The sequence below is a fragment of the Micropterus salmoides genome, unplaced genomic scaffold, assembly GCF_014851395.1.
Source record: "Micropterus salmoides isolate LMB-PRFRI ecotype aquatic unplaced genomic scaffold, ASM1485139v1 Ms_hic_scaffold_320, whole genome shotgun sequence".
Taxonomy (NCBI): Eukaryota; Metazoa; Chordata; class Actinopteri; order Centrarchiformes; family Centrarchidae; genus Micropterus; species Micropterus salmoides.
Window position 1 is genome coordinate 1 of NW_024042485.1, and position 15,451 is coordinate 15,451.

At 41.4% G+C, this 15,451-nt stretch overlaps 1 protein-coding gene and 1 long non-coding RNA gene across 2 annotated transcripts; both read left to right on the forward strand.

Moving 5' to 3' along the window:
- On the forward strand, window positions 1-420 carry LOC119884123. The gene is made up of 3 exons (XR_005440930.1): window positions 1-33; window positions 165-271; window positions 401-420. It is a non-coding gene; the product is annotated as an uncharacterized LOC119884123 (long non-coding RNA).
- A 3,768-nt stretch (window positions 421-4,188) lies between these two features.
- Window positions 4,189-13,031, forward strand: LOC119884124 (pre-mRNA-splicing factor SLU7-like). Its single transcript, XM_038694602.1, has 15 exons — window positions 4,189-4,347; window positions 4,523-4,691; window positions 5,446-5,599; window positions 5,688-5,768; window positions 6,577-6,741; window positions 7,175-7,240; window positions 7,344-7,475; window positions 7,682-7,779; window positions 7,867-7,934; window positions 8,774-8,913; window positions 9,566-9,727; window positions 9,835-9,936; window positions 11,958-12,035; window positions 12,158-12,280; window positions 12,376-13,031. The coding sequence occupies exons 2-15, from the start codon at window positions 4,531-4,533 to the stop codon at window positions 12,553-12,555; spliced, it is 1,710 nt and encodes a 569-aa protein (XP_038550530.1). The 5' UTR covers window positions 4,189-4,347; window positions 4,523-4,530; the 3' UTR covers window positions 12,556-13,031.
- Window positions 13,032-15,451: the final 2,420 nt, after the last annotated feature.

A 15,451-nucleotide genomic window follows, 5' to 3' on the forward strand; every position in this document is an offset into this window, starting at 1 on the left:
TGGGGCTCTTTGCTCTACAAGACATCCCAAAAGGTTTGAGTGACCACCTACTTCTCATTTTGGTGTTTGTGTTGGATTAATGCAGATTATTTCATTAATTTAATGTGTAGTTTAATAAACTACACATCGGAGCGCAGCATAGATCTAATACACCGTATATACAGGGGAGGAGCTGAAGTTCAACTACAACCTTGAGTGTCTTGGCAATGGTAAAACTGCCTGTAAATGTGGAGCACCCAACTGCAGCGGTTTCCTGGGTGTCCGGCCGAAGGTAAAAGCTTACATTTGAAGAGTTCAGCGCAAGCAAGCACACTTTCCCCTTAAGATTATCCTTTTGCTGCCCTTGACTAAATGTACTTCGAAGAATAGCTGCCTTGTAACCTGTCTTTTCCTTGCTCAGAACCAGCCGTCAGCTGAGAACTGAAACTAAAGGAAGGGGGAGGAAGAAGAAGACCAAGCAAGAAGTGACCAAGGAGAGGGAAGATGAGTGCTTCAGCTGTGGTGATGGGGGCCAGATAGTGTCCTGTAAGAAGCCGGGTTGCCCGAAGGTCTATCACGCTGACTGTCTCAACCTGGCCAAGAGGCCTGCAGGCAAGTAGAGGCTGAATATTATTGAGCAGTTTGGTAGGGATATTGAAATCAATTTTAATATGAATGTAGGCTATTTATTTTAGGTTAGTAGCTATCTTATAGGCTATCACAGAGACTGGTCATGTTCCGCCCCACCTTTTGCGATGTGGGCGCAGGTAATGAGGTGAGTTTTCAGTAACCTAAATGTTGAGATTCAGTTTTTCCACCACTATTTGAGCACATTTTATGGCATTAATGGATCTTTCGTTTCATTGCTTTATGAAGTTTTATTTAGAACAATGTTAGGAAAACTTTAGAGTGTGTTAAATAAATTAATCTCATTTTTGAAGTGACCAGAACTTCTTTAAAGTGAGGTGCAACAACCTTTATTTATTCAGTGCCCGAGTCTTTTAATGTGGAAACGCCGACACACAGCTGAGCTGAAAGAATAAGGCTGATATTTTCATACAGATCATAAGAAGCATCAAATCAACGCATTAGCCTATTATAAACGCCTGTTCATGTAGGCGTTCACACTGTCTGCGTCTCCCAGCATGTGTCTGCTGCTCGTGCTACTTAGACATGTCATAGCCTATTTCTGTAGTATTGTAGTATACAGTTTGCTCTGCTGACAGTGGACTTGTTCATGTCTGCGATTGGTCATCAGCTGCTAACACCGCCTCTTTTATGTGAACACGCTCACGGCTGGATTGGGAAACCCTGGGTTGACTTACCGAGTTGATAACCAGCTTCGGGGTACCGCTTATCCAGATCTTGATTGTTAGGGTTAGTTAAGCCAGATAATGTAAAGATATCCTGGGTATGTTGAACTTGCCTTGTAGTACAGGCCCCAGATTTATCTTTGATAACATATCATTTCTAAAGATTGAATGTATTTTCAATCTCTCAGCCAGTTGGGTGACTTTTTAAGGATATTTTGACCTCTATGAGCAGTGACATAAGACGGAGCTGTCGCTCTAAAAAAAACAATTGATTTGTTATTAAAAAAAATGTATTATTGGAGCCTTCAGCCTAAAATATTTTTTCTTAACTTAGTAATAATGGTGATCTTGTGTCCAGGGCGATGGGAGTGTCCATGGCACCAGTGTGACGTCTGCGGTAAAGAGGCAGCTTCGTTCTGTGAGATGTGCCCCAGCTCTTACTGTAAGGAGCATCGTGAAGGCATGCTCTTTATCTCCAAGCTGGACGGCAAGCTGTCCTGCAGTGAACACGACCCCTGTGGACCTGACCCGCTGGAGCCGGGGGAGATTCGTGAGTACGTGCCCAACATGACCTCCGTGAGGCCGGGGCCATGGCTGTACCTGTCTCACACTCGCTGGTCCCAGACTCCAGAAAAAACCAGCTCCGCTCCCATCGCTTCCTCTGGGCCAGGCTGCAACAGCTGGGCAGGGTCCTCCTCCTCGTCTCTATATAAACACAAAACTGCTACCTCGAGCTTCGTCCCTTCCAGCAGTCTTACGCCACAGACGGGACGGAAGGGAACGCGTTTTCCACTCCTACGTCCTCCAGGGACGAGCGAGAGGACGGTGAGGTGGAGGACGGGGAGGTGTGGGTTAGAGGTGGAAGACGTGGAAGAAGACGTGGAAGACGATGACGATGATGATGACGACGACGATGACGATGACGACGACGAAGAAGCAGAGGAGGAAGAGGATGACATGGAGGAGATGGAGATAGTTGAAGATGGAGGATGAGCCGCTGTATGGAGGTGACCAGCCCGAGGAACACGACGGTGACGAAGAGGAGGACGAAGGAGGGAATGTGTATGATACTTGGGGTGATTATGTGGACGAAGATGCTGATGATGGAGAGGTGGAGGGGGAGGACTCGGAGGAGTGGGGGAGGGTGGAGGACGATGACAAGTGACTCGGTCTATCCATTCCTTCATAACTTCTCAGCAAAAACTCTCAACAGGCATTCAAAGGACTAAAAAGTTAGAAAAGACTAAGAGTTTGATACTTTGGTACCTACTTGAACGCGACACTGCCTTCGCTTTGGTACCACGTTGCCTTCTCATCCCCAGACTGCCGGACTGACAGTGGGGATGTGTACTGGTGCTAAGGCTCAAGGACTGATTCAGTCTGTCTCTTTATACTTCTGTCGATAGGTTTATTTGTGTCTGGTGCTGTTATGTTCTTTTGTTTATTCTCTCAACATTGTTTACATTTTTTGGCCTTTTTTAATGTTTGGAATATAAGAAAAAGGTGAGAGGTTTCGCCTGACCAAACTGTCATCATAACGCCATCTTATGTTGTTGTTACTGTCTTGACCTTGTCTTTCTAATTACAAGAGTGATCAAAATGGTGTTCTCACTGGTCCATGTTACAGTTAAGCACAACACCTGCTTGGTGCTTCTGAGTAACGCAACAATAAACGCATTGGCGTCATTGAGGCTTTAGATGATCCATCTCACTACAAAAACAGTGTGTTCTTTCTATTAATTCATCCTTTTTCCCCCCTCCAAACAGGTAGATCAGAGCTCAGGATCGGAGGCATAGAGAACTAAAGTAATGTTGTGATGTTCTACAATCTCTAAATGCATCACAGATATAAACTAAAATTTGTTTTGCATCCATCACTGCTGTCCCATTCACTGAGTTAGAAAATAAAATTAAAGTACGTATTCACTTGGTATCCAGTATTTCGTTACCTTACAGTCACATCTGGCATAAGAAATATTGTCTGAAAAAGTTGAGGCAATATATCACAAGGCTTTATTTCAGTTAGCTGCTGCAACCTAACATCTACATATATGATAATAATAAAATAAAGAAACAAACCGTATCAGAAGTCAGGAGATAAGGAGAGAAAAATAGCAAGTTGTACTTCTGCAAGTTTTTGGTGCTAATCGTGCTTCCTATAACCTATTTAATTGTTTTACCACTTGAAAATGATGTTTGTGTTAATAATTTCCTAGTACATATGGCTAACTAATAACTCACTTGAAGTTACATAGCTACAATGAATTTTCTGCCGATTTCCTTGCAAATCATACAAAACTCAAAGTGAGATTTACCAAGTCGGGGGAATTGTTAATGAAGGAAATAAAGAAGAAGAGGATGATAATAATATGCCATTTGGATAGAGTTTCTGTAATTTCACTTCTATGTATCGGTCATGGCCAAATGAAGCTTTGTTCCTCTCACTTTCAAAGCACAAAATGTAAAAAGAAAAAAAAGATATGGTCAGATGCCCTCAAGAATTGGTGTCAGTATTAACTGATAAAATGACTTGAACTACTTTAGAGCCCTTAAATCATTTGATATTGTGCTTTGGTATTGCATATCCCCAAATTAAGTTTCAATTAATTGCATTGTTGCTAATCCAGCAGGGCAAAGTGTGCTTGCCTACACAATTTAATGGTGTGAACGGAGCATAATTTACATATAGATATTTAGAAGTGTTGTGATAAGCATAACAACATCTGCCATGTACCACACAGAAAGGAAAAACACTGCTTGGAAAAGCAATCGTGAACAGTGGTGTCTTTGCGTTGAGGCGGTACATCTCGGCATGTAGTGCAAACAGCTGTGTCCGCTAGGTGCCGCTCTGTCCAGCAGGGACGTCACGTCGGTGAATTGAACACCGCGGAGACAGAAAGGACGTGACGTAGCTGTAGTGGATGTAAAATGGCGACGGTCGTGTGTTAGGTGAAAACACAACGGACGGGCGCAAACGCAGAGCTAGATACAGAGGAAATTATCGTTTCTACAAGGGAAATATTAACCGCTGTGGTATTTGTTGGATCTCACTAAGGTAACCAAGTTATTTATTAAATCAGTTTATACAAGGTAAAATACTTTTTTCCACGTTGAAGTCACTAAGCTGGTAAACTGCAAGGTGAGCTAACTTAACGTTAAAGTGACGATAGCGTCTGTTTCGCGTTACTCGGCTGCATTGAGAGCTCAATGAGGTGTATTCCTGGTGGCAGGTTCAGTCATGACCGAGCAGCCTGACGCCAATGTTGGCGTTAGCCAGGAGGGGATCGTGGGCCTGGATGAGCCCAAGAAGATGACCAGGGAGGACTGGAGGAAGAAGAAGGAGCTGGAGGAGCAGAGGAAGCTGGGAAACGCTCCAGCTGAGGTGGACGAGGAGGGCAAGTGAGTTTATGTCTGTGCAGAGAGTGGGTCCTCGGAGTAACGTTAGCTGAAGAAATGCTCCAGTTGAGCTCGCAACCTGTTCATATCTGGATGTTTTAAAGGTCTAATTAGCAGAGGCCAGTGATGTTAAACAATTTCTCAAAATCAAACTCTAGCGATATAGTATTGCACTTATTTAAAGTTGGAGGACTTGTGAGAGACGGTCTTTAAAAAGAGCAGTGAACAACATCAATGTAGCCGAGGTCGGGATACTCTGACTTAACTCCTCAAGTACTGGATACAGCATTTCAGTCAATAGCATCTTTCATTAGGTCTTCCCTACCTGGTGAATGACACATTCATCTCATCTCATCTCTCATGAGATTTATTGTAATTACAGCTTCTGACTTGTAAAAAGCATTCACATCAACATCCAGGTGATAATTATGATTTAGGAAACTCAGATGTTTGGTAAACAAAACATACATGGACCCATCACCATCCAAAGTCCATTCTTCCAGGGAATTACACCCAAATGTAATGGATCTATATTTTCAATGAGCAGTGTATTTGATCAGTTAGCCATCTTGAGTTTATGTGTAAACATGAATCTTTCTCATCTCTATCGTACTTCCTGAGTTGAACTCTTCATGACAAGATAACTGATCTTCATTTGTAAAATCGTTGCTGTTTATTTCTTAATTGCCATCTTTATAATGAAGGTGCTGTTGTAACATTAATATGAACCACTTGTGCTGCTTCCTTTCTCTTCCAGGGACATTAACCCTCACATCCCACAGTACATTTCATCAGTGCCATGGTATGTTGACCCATCCAAAAGGCCCACACTAAAGCATCAGAGACCACAGTCTGAATGTCAGAAGCAGTACTCAACCATTGGAGAGTGGTACAAGAGAGGAGTGCAAGAGGTGAGGGTGAATCGATGAGTTAGTTTCATAGAGCCATTACAAATGAATTTTCAAGTTAATAGTGCCGTGTTTTTTTCTCTCCAAACAGAATACTGTCACCACTAAATTTCGTAAGGGAGCCTGTGAAAACTGTGGTGCGTTGACACACAAGAAGAAGGACTGCTTGGAGGTAAAACAGATCTTTCCATAGAGATGAATTTTCTCTCACTTCTAGGGATGTCACAATAACAGAAATTAAATGGCCCATACCAATTCCAGTGAAATTCCAAGATTCTCTATACCAAATTTGATACCTCGGTAAAAATCAAAACAATGAATCCCATGAACTTCAAAATACACTCCTTTTTAATAAAAAAAAAAAAAAACGATGATGAAAAGATGAGAGGTGGTTTGATGTCAATAAATTCATAAATGAGCAAGCTTTTGATATTACAGAATGCATAATTAATTCTGTAATGTGGGAAATGTTTAAAGAGGGTCACTATCTATATTGGCAGTGGTTTGTCATTTACAGTTGAAATGGATTGTATTGCACTTTTTAGACGGTCCCTAACTCTGCCTATAGCGACAGACATTCAGTTCTTTACACTCACCACGGCATATTCAACTTTGGTGATTTTGAGTTGATCAAAACTGAAACGTCTGCCGAAATTAGCCAACATATCCCATAACGGGAAGAAATCGAGGCTTTGCCACAGAGCTATTGAAGGTCACGGCTGCAAAAACTAATATTTCCAATATTAATCTATTAATATTAATCTAACTTCACCCCAGTTTCCATAATTGACTTACTGTTTTTCTTTTGGGCGAGGCTGTTGCTGCAGCTACACTTGTTTCCATCTTCCACATGTTGAATACACGGTACTGAAGTATCAGCTCTCGTGACATCCCTACTCACTTCTAATCCTGTACATTAAAATAATGTTCTGTCTGTAATAAATAACGTAATCCTCTGACCTTCACTTTCATCTCATCAGAGACCCAGAAAAGTTGGCGCAAAGTTCACAGGCACAGGCATAGCTCCAGATGAACACAGTCAGATACAGCTTGAACTGGACTATGACGGGAAGCGTGACCGCTGGAACGGGTATGACCCAGAGGAACACCAGCGCATCGTGGAAGAGTACGCCAAAGTTGACCTGGTAAGCAGTCCAGTGGTAAATTAAGCTTGCTAAACTAGCGTTTAGTTTGTTGAGAAGAAGAAAAACAAACACATATGTCCGCCCTCTTCCAAGGACATATAAATTCAGAGAAGCCATACACAACAGCTTCAAACTGAACCTTCTTTTTGGTGTAAAATCTGGCAACTAAAAATCCCTGATTCTTGCAAAGCCAAACCTTGCAAACATAACTGAGGGCAAACTGAAGTGCCTATGTCAGTTTATTTTTGCACCTCTTTATTACCTGGTATGAATACTTTAAAAGATAAAACGCATCATAAATAATATTTCCACAATTGCAGGTACTGGGACACAAATCAGGTGTTATCATCAGGTTCAAAACATTACATCACAACTGTGTAATCTACTTCCTGTTTACCACATGAATTTGACTTTATTTGTTTCTGGCTCTCAGGCCAAGAGGACACTGAAGGCACATAAGCTTCAGGATGAGCTGGCCTCTGGAAAACTGGACCAATCTGTAAGTGTTCACCTATGTCAAGATTGTATTGTTGTCTTATTCGCAAGATAAAAGGCAGTCTCTTGTCTAGAAGACCGACGTTTAATTCTTTGAATCTGTGCAGGAGCGGGAACATGACAGCGAGGATGAGGATGAAGATAAATACGCAGATGACATTGACATGCCTGGTCAGAACTTTGACTCCAAGAGGCGAATCACTGTTAGGAATCTGCGTATCAGAGAAGACACGGCTAAAGTAAGAGACACACAGGCCTATTGCCTATGCTGAACTGCTATTTTACTCTCAGCTCTCTAACTAATGATTCTTATTTTGCTGTGGTGGACCATGGTAGGTTGCCTCCCATGTCCACCGTTGGAAGCTGTTTTAATTGAGAGATGAGATCCTGTTACTAACACAGACTCCCAATAATCTGAACTTCTTGTGTCTGTTTCTCACACAAGTACTTGAGGAATTTGGATCCAAATTCAGCATACTATGATCCAAAGACTCGAGCTATGAGAGAGAACCCGTACTCCAACACTGGCATGAACCCTGACGAGTAAGTGACTGTCACTGTATTTCCTGATTACTCAAAACTTCTCATTGGCTTGTGTTGAAATGATTATTTAACTGTTTTGTCTGACAGAGTCGGGTATGCTGGAGACAACTTTGCTCGCTATTCTGGGGCCACGATCACCATGGCTCAAACACAGTGTAAGTCACCAAGATAGCTCTCCAGCTCCCTTCAGCCACTCATCACCCCCACTCTAAGTTTTGCAAGTCAGATTTTCCTGGTATTACAAAAAGAGTAAAGGACAGTGGTTGGAGCCGTCATGTGCTTTAATCACAATTACTTTAACTAGATACTAGATGCTGCCAGAGTTTTAGCTGCCTGTTGTCTACGTGCCTTAGCTAGCAGGCATAGCTAAATTAAACAATTTCACTATTAAAGTACCCATATATGTTTGCATGTTAATGTTGTAAAAAATCAAGACTGTAAATGGCATAATTTTCCTAGCCAAAGCAGGTCTGTTCTGATATAACATGCGACAGAAATGGCAGGATTGATCTCAGTTTTCAATTTCACTTTCAATTTGGGGCAATTGCGAGACCCGTAGATTAGTACAAGTTAAATAAACTCATCTTTCATAATAAACATAGCCTAATATATTAATTGATAAATAAATACACAGACATATCAACGTTGTCACCAAAGTCCAAAGCATTACTAAATGAAATGAAATACATTATCAAACATAGTAATTCATGTACTGTATAGGTGGGTTGTAGTGTGAATAAATTCAAAGGCATAATGCAGCCCACTGCATTGCAGATGGCTGATCTCATAGTCCAGTATTGCAAGTTTTTATGAATCACTAAATGAGTGTGCTTGTATAAGGGAGTGAAGGAAGTAGTGATCGGGGTGAGAAGGAGTTCTGTCATAAATTTCTGATGTGATTTATTTATTTTCATTCATCGTATCGAACACACAAATTACGTTCACGCTTCTCAAGCAGGTATCTTTTACTGTACCTTGCTTCATCTTGTGACAGTGTTTGCCTGGGAGGCCTATGAGAGAGGCTCTGAGGTGCATCTGCAGGCTGACCCCACCAAGCTGGAGCTGCTTCACAAGTCCTTTAAGGTCAAGAAGGAGGACTTTAAAGAAAAACAGAGGGATAGCATCCTGGAGAAGGTACATTGCTTTTTTTTTTTTTTTTTTTTTTAGCAGCAGGCTGTTAATTGCATGTCACATTGAGCAAAATTGGTCTAATAAAATGTACGCCACAATCTGTGTCAGACTGTATAATATCAGTTTTGAGGCATGTCAGATTGTTCAATGAATGCTTGCTGAATGGTAGCCTGCTCTACATGCTTCAGCCTTCTCTTCATGTGGAACATGTACTCTTACTCTTACTTGTGGTGACATTTTTAAATTCGGTAAAATTAGGTAGCCTACTTGCAACACATCACTTCCACGGACAAAATGTATCGTAGCAACCAAAGCATCTCAGCCATTAAAAATCGCTGCGACTCCCAGCTAGGCGTTACCTGAAGAGCAACTGGCGTTTTCAGCTGGCAAAAAACGTTTTGGTGGATACAAGCACTAAGTGGTATCTATGCATATGTTTTTATGGGCACTCACAACGTCGACATTGTATTTTTACGCCATCTTCCAATAGTTTGTGGATGTGAGTCGTAGCAGCAGTGAAAGTTTGAGAATATGGTCTCAAATTTTAGCCTTTGGTAAAAAACTTAATTTAAAAAAAAGACTTCAATATGTTTCTCTCCTGCTGGCTGAAGAGTTAATTGTTTTTGACATTTTTGCTTTTGTTTGTGGCAATCAGTATGGAGGTGAAGAACACTTAAATGCACCGCCACGGGAGCTGTTGTTGGCCCAGACGGAGGACTACGTGGAGTACTCTCGTCACGGCGCTGTACTGAAGGGACTTGAGAAGGCCGTGGCTCGCTCCAAGTATGAGGAGGACGTGCTCATCAACAACCACACTGTAAGGATGGCGAGAACACGCTGCGGCCCCCTGCGGAAAAACGTTTGGCTTAATTTTGTCACATTTTGTTTGTTTGTATTCTAAAAAAAACATTCTCCTGTCTTTAGTGCATTTGGGGCTCCTTCTGGAAAGATGGCTTCTGGGGATACAAGTGCTGTCACTCCATGGTCAAACAGAGTTACTGCACAGGAGAGTCTGGAATTGAAATAGTAAGTAGATGTGTTAACTGTAGGGATGGGGATCGAGACCCGGGTCGAAAAGGACCGGTTCCAAAATTTCTCCTGAAACCTGAAAATCACTAAGGTCCAAGCTTATTGATACTGCTATCAAGACTAGCAGGTCCTACAATGTAATGTTATGTCTAGGGATGAAACGATTTCCGGTTTAATGGTAAACCATGGTAAAATTCCCAACGGTTATTATTACCATACACATATATATATTTTTTTAAATTACCATGATAACTGGGTACGATTAACCGCGCTATTATAAACTCACGGCAAACACTGTCCAGCGTCTCCCAGAAGCAGGCGCGCATGCGCAGAATGCAACGTGGGTTTGTTTGGGTCAATGACAACACGGCTGAAGACAGCGCTGCGGAGATTCTTCAGTTTCTCTGAAGTCTGGTCGTATTTTAGTGTTTATGAGAGCGCTGAGGGAAACTTGATTGAAGAAAATTACCTTACAGTGAACGCAGGGTGAGTTAACTTTAGCTGTGGTTTGTCTCTCTGACTTGCTAACAGCTTGTAAACTGAAGCTCTCAGTGTTGCTGCTCTTGTTCTCTTGCTGTATGCGTCGTGTGTTGGCAGAGTCTATTCGTCTGCACATGATGACACCTTGCGCTGTTTAATCACCCAATCAGCATATCTAGAAACGCTACGGACTGCTCTGTATTTATGTCAGTTTTTGGGCTAATTGCAGTCACTGTCTTCTACAGACTTATGTTTTCATGTAATTGTCCACGGGGTCATTGTGTTACCTATATATTATATAAAATCTTGATAATGCACACTTAAATGATTTTCATTTGTTTACAAAAGGTATTTGCTGTTATGTTATTATTTATGAAAACAAAATGGCAATTATATTTGTAGTTTTCAGTATAAAACTTGAAATGGTTTCAGTGTGTGTATCAGTACATTTTAATCTTTTTCGGCACATTTTTACAATACCGTGATTATACTGATAACCGTGATAGTTTTGGTCACTATAATCGTAATATGAAATTTTGATACCGTTTCATCACTAGTTATGTCTCGAGCATCAAATCTGATTAACTTGAAATGAGAAAACTAATGTTTCTAATTATGGCACCGACACACAACTGTTTATCATCAGGCTGCAGGCTCTGCCTGTTCTCTGTTGGCTCCCACACACACACACACACACACACACACACACACACACACACACACACACACACACACACACACACACACACACACACACACACAGCGGCAGCAGAGCGAGACGTCGTGGTGGAGACTGTGAAGTTCAGTTAACTCCAAGCTACTCAAGTTTCCAACAGCTGGGTTTAGGGTAAACATGTATAAAGGGTTAATTTAATTATCTCTGTCCTCAGTCTCTCATCCTGTATGTTTTATACAAGCACAGCTAACCTGAGCTTGGCAATTACACACTCCTTTATGTTTTCTTTATATTTATACTCCTATTTCATCAATAAAGTATTTCTGATTAGCCAAATGTTAAAAAGAAGCTAAATAGAAAGCTGATTATCTGTAGCATAGCCTGGTCTGTAGTCTCTGTTGATTGTGACAAACCAGCCGCGCCTCCTTCTGCCATTTAACATTACCTGCAGACAGTGAATAACAGCAGAGAGGAGGAGGAAGAAGAGGTGGAAGAGGTAAACATTAATGTTGCTGCTCTAGAATAAACATTTAGCTGCATTTAATATATTAAATTCTAATGCACACTTCATTATGTTTATTTTTCACAAGTCATATGTCATCTTAGTATAGAACAATGTTATTGCACATTTTCCTCATAACATGCAGGCCTACCCCATGTCCGTTGGGGCTGGTCTTACCAATAACCGTCACAAAATATTAGTAAAGTATCGATAAATAATCACATCATTAAGCGGTCTCAATAAGGGTATCAGATCAATAAAATTAACAATCCCCATCCCTAACAGTACTCAAATCCTCTGTTTGATACACCGCTTTTAGTTTTACTTGCATACTATTTTTGTTCTTTTCATAACTTTAAGAACAACACGGACTGCGTACCATTTGAAGAGGGACTGGTTGAGCCTCAGGAGGAGGAAGAGCCCAAGACTCTGCTGGAAGTAAGTGACGCTGAAGAGAACACTGTAACAGGTCCTGTCAATGATCCTATGGGTGTTTTTTATAGTCTGTCAACATTTAGATCTAATTGTATGTTCGTCATGTCAATGATTTTGATCCCTAGATGCATCGAGATAAGATGATGAAAGAGAAGAAGAAGAAAAAGAAGAGCAAAAAGAACAAGAAGCGCTGCTCTGACAGCAGCGATTCAGAGGATGAAGAGAAGAAGAAGGAGAAGCTGAAGAAGGTGGCAATATTTTTGTTTTTAAGATGGCAAATAGTGGTTCTGTGATTTGGCTTGTTTATCTGTGACTGACCTCAAAACCTGTTTCCTCCGCCCAGGCGCTCGAAGCGGAGGACAAGCGGGTGAAGCACGTAGATGCAATAATGCAGCTGGATGAGAGGAAGAGGCCGTACAACAGCTTGATGGAAGTGAAGGCGCCCACTGAGGAGGAGATGGAGGCCTTCCGCATGAAGCGTTGCCGGGCAGATGATCCCATGGCTCCCTTCCTGGGACAGTGACCTCATCTTAGTCCCTGCTGACTCCCATAAACTCTCCGAAGAACTGTACCAGAGCTGCTGCTCGGTGGAAAGAAATATCTCAGACTCATAAAACTCAAGTTGTAAACTTACAGCAGGAGCCTTCTGTTTGGTTATGATCGTGACAGAAGCAGTGTACAGTGTTTTTATTAATTTTATTTGGTATGCTTTTTGTTTTGATGCCACATGTTGATAGACTATAGTATAAAACAAGATGTGCTTTTGTTTGTACTAATCAGTTCCACGAACCAAATGTGAAAGTTACAATTTTCTTAGATTTCGTCACCCTCAGTCTTTAACAGTAACAGCTATTGTATTCAAACAGTAATTTGCTGACAATAACTTTCAGTGGGGAAAAATGCCTCATTTTTATAATAAAATATATATTTGCTTTAATATGTTGTCAAAAAGTGTTTGTGCATTGACCCTGTTAAAAAAAAATAAAACAATCACTGTAATGTGCTAGTGTTTTTCAACAGTTGTTCCTTGGCCAGATGTTAAATTAACCATTTCATTAGCTACAGTGGGGGAAATAAGTATTTGACCCCTTGCTGATTTTGCAGGTTTGCCCACTTACAAAGAATGCAACGATCTATAATTTTAATCATATGTACATTCTAACAGTGAAAGACAGAATCCCAAAGAAAATTCCAGAAAATCACATCATATGAATTTATTAAAATTGATAACCATCTGATGAGGAAAAACAAGTATTTGACCCCCTGGACAAACAGCAAGTTAATATTTTGTAGAAAAGCCATTATTGGCCAGCACAGATGTCAAACAGTTTTTATAGTTGGTGACAAGGTTTGTGCACATTTCGGCAGGGATGTTGGCCCACTCCTCCCTGCAGACAGCCTCCAAATCATTCAGGTTCCGAGGTTGTCGCCTGGCAACTCGAATTTTAAGCTCCCTCCAAAGATTTTCAATTGGATTCAGGTCTGGAGACTGGCTAGGCCACTCCAGAACCTTGATGTGCTTCTTCTTCAGCCACTCTTTTGTTGCTTTGGCGGTGTGCTTAGGGTCGTTGTCGTGCCGAAACACCCATCCTCGACCCATCTTCAGCTCTCTCACTGAGGGAAGGAGATGTTGGTCCGGAATTCCACGATACATGGCCCCGTCCATCCTCCCCTCAATACGATGGAGTTGTCCTGTCCCCTTGGCTGAAAAGCACCCCCAAAGCATGATGTTGCCACCACCATGCTTGACGGTGGGGATGGTGTTCTTTGGGTTGTACTCGGTGTTCTTTGCCCTCCAAACACGACGAGTTGAGTTGAGGCCAAAAAGTTCTATTTTGGTCTCATCTGACCACATCACCTTCTTCCAGGCCTCTTCTGAGTCGTCCAGGTGGTGAATGGCGAACTTCATGCGGGCCTGTACAGGTTTCTTCTTGAGCAGGGGGACCTCGCGTGCGCTGCAGGATTTCAATCCATGACGGCGTAGTGTGTTACCAACCGTTTCTTTTGTAACTGTGGTCCCAGCTGCCTTCAGTTGATTCATCAGTTCCCCCCTTGTGGTTTTGGGATGATTCCTCACCGTTCGCATGATCAGGGACACCCCACGAGGCGAGATCTTGTGTGGAGACCCAGACCGAGGGAGGTTGTGTGGTGCTTCTTCCATTTCCTGATAACTGCACAGACAGTTGATCTTTTCTCTCCAAGTTGCTTTCCGATTCTCTTGTAGCCCATCCCAGCCTTGTGCAGATCAACAATCTTGTCCCTGATGTCCGTAGAAAGCTCTTTGGTCTTGCCCATGGTGGTGATGTTGGATGCTGGTTGTTTGGGTGTTGACAGGTGTCTTTTATACAGGTAACGAGGTGAGGCAGGTGTATTTGATGTAGATAATTGGTTGGGATTGGGGCTGTGTCTTAAAGAAAGACTAACTGGCTTGTAGGAGCCAGAATACTTGCTGTTTGGTAGGGGGTCATATACTTGTTTTTCCTCATCAGATGGTTATCAGTTTTTATAAATTCATATGATGTGATTTTCTGGAATTTTCTTTGGGATTCTGTCTTTCACTGTTAGAATGTACATATGATTAAAATTGTAGATTGTTGCATTCTTTGTAAGTGGGCAAACCTGCAAAATCAGCAAGGGGTCAAATACTTATTTCCCCCACTGTATATGAAGATGTGTGAAATGGAGTAAAAATAACTGAAAGAAAAAACTGAATAATATTTACATGTACTCTCTTGCTTTGATTTGCAAGCAATACATCCCAGCTGCAGTGGATCAGTGTGTGAATTCTGTGCTTCTTAAATTGCTTCATAAGTAGCATTACATTGGGTCACACTTTCAACATTATTGTTTTCGCGTTTTCATTCTTTGTCCACAGATTTTGTTCTGTAGTTCAAATATGAACTAACAGATATGTGTGATCACATGTTTTCTTTGTTGTTGTTGCTAATAGAAACCTGCTACAACAATAACTGGTTATGTAACCTATATTCACATGTTTCCAGTTAAAGGTGAGTACAGTAGATTGCTAAACACAAGGCACTGCCTCACCCAACAGCTGGAACATTTTATTGGTCCCTTGGCTCTGCATCACAGCAATGAACATAAACATATCTGGTAATATTCAAAATGCATTTTATACATTTCTGCAGACCACCCTGTTGGGCGGTTTGATTTTGCACTTTCATTTCAAAATAAAAATGTTATTTAAAATGCACAAAGTTATGACTGTAACGTGACTACATAATAACAAATGACAAAACCTTTGTTCTGTACATTTTATGTTGTCTGTTATGTGACATATTTTCCCACAGTAGGAGTTTGTGAACAAGTGACGCGTCACCACTTCGGCTGTACAATACTGTTGCACTGACTCGAATTTAATGACATCATGGTGAAAATATTTTTTGGCAGTGTGCTTG

Excerpts from the sequence above, each read along its gene's own strand:
- LOC119884124 (XM_038694602.1), top strand. The coding sequence starts at position 4,531 with ATGACCGAGCAGCCTGACGCCAATGTTGGCGTTAGCCAGGAGGGGATC. Across the intron at positions 6,742-7,174 it reads AGTACGCCAAAGTTGACCTG|GCCAAGAGGACACTGAAGGC; the intron begins GTAAGCAGTCCA and ends TCTGGCTCTCAG. Across the intron at positions 9,937-11,957 it reads GAGAGTCTGGAATTGAAATA|AACAACACGGACTGCGTACC; the intron begins GTAAGTAGATGT and ends CATAACTTTAAG.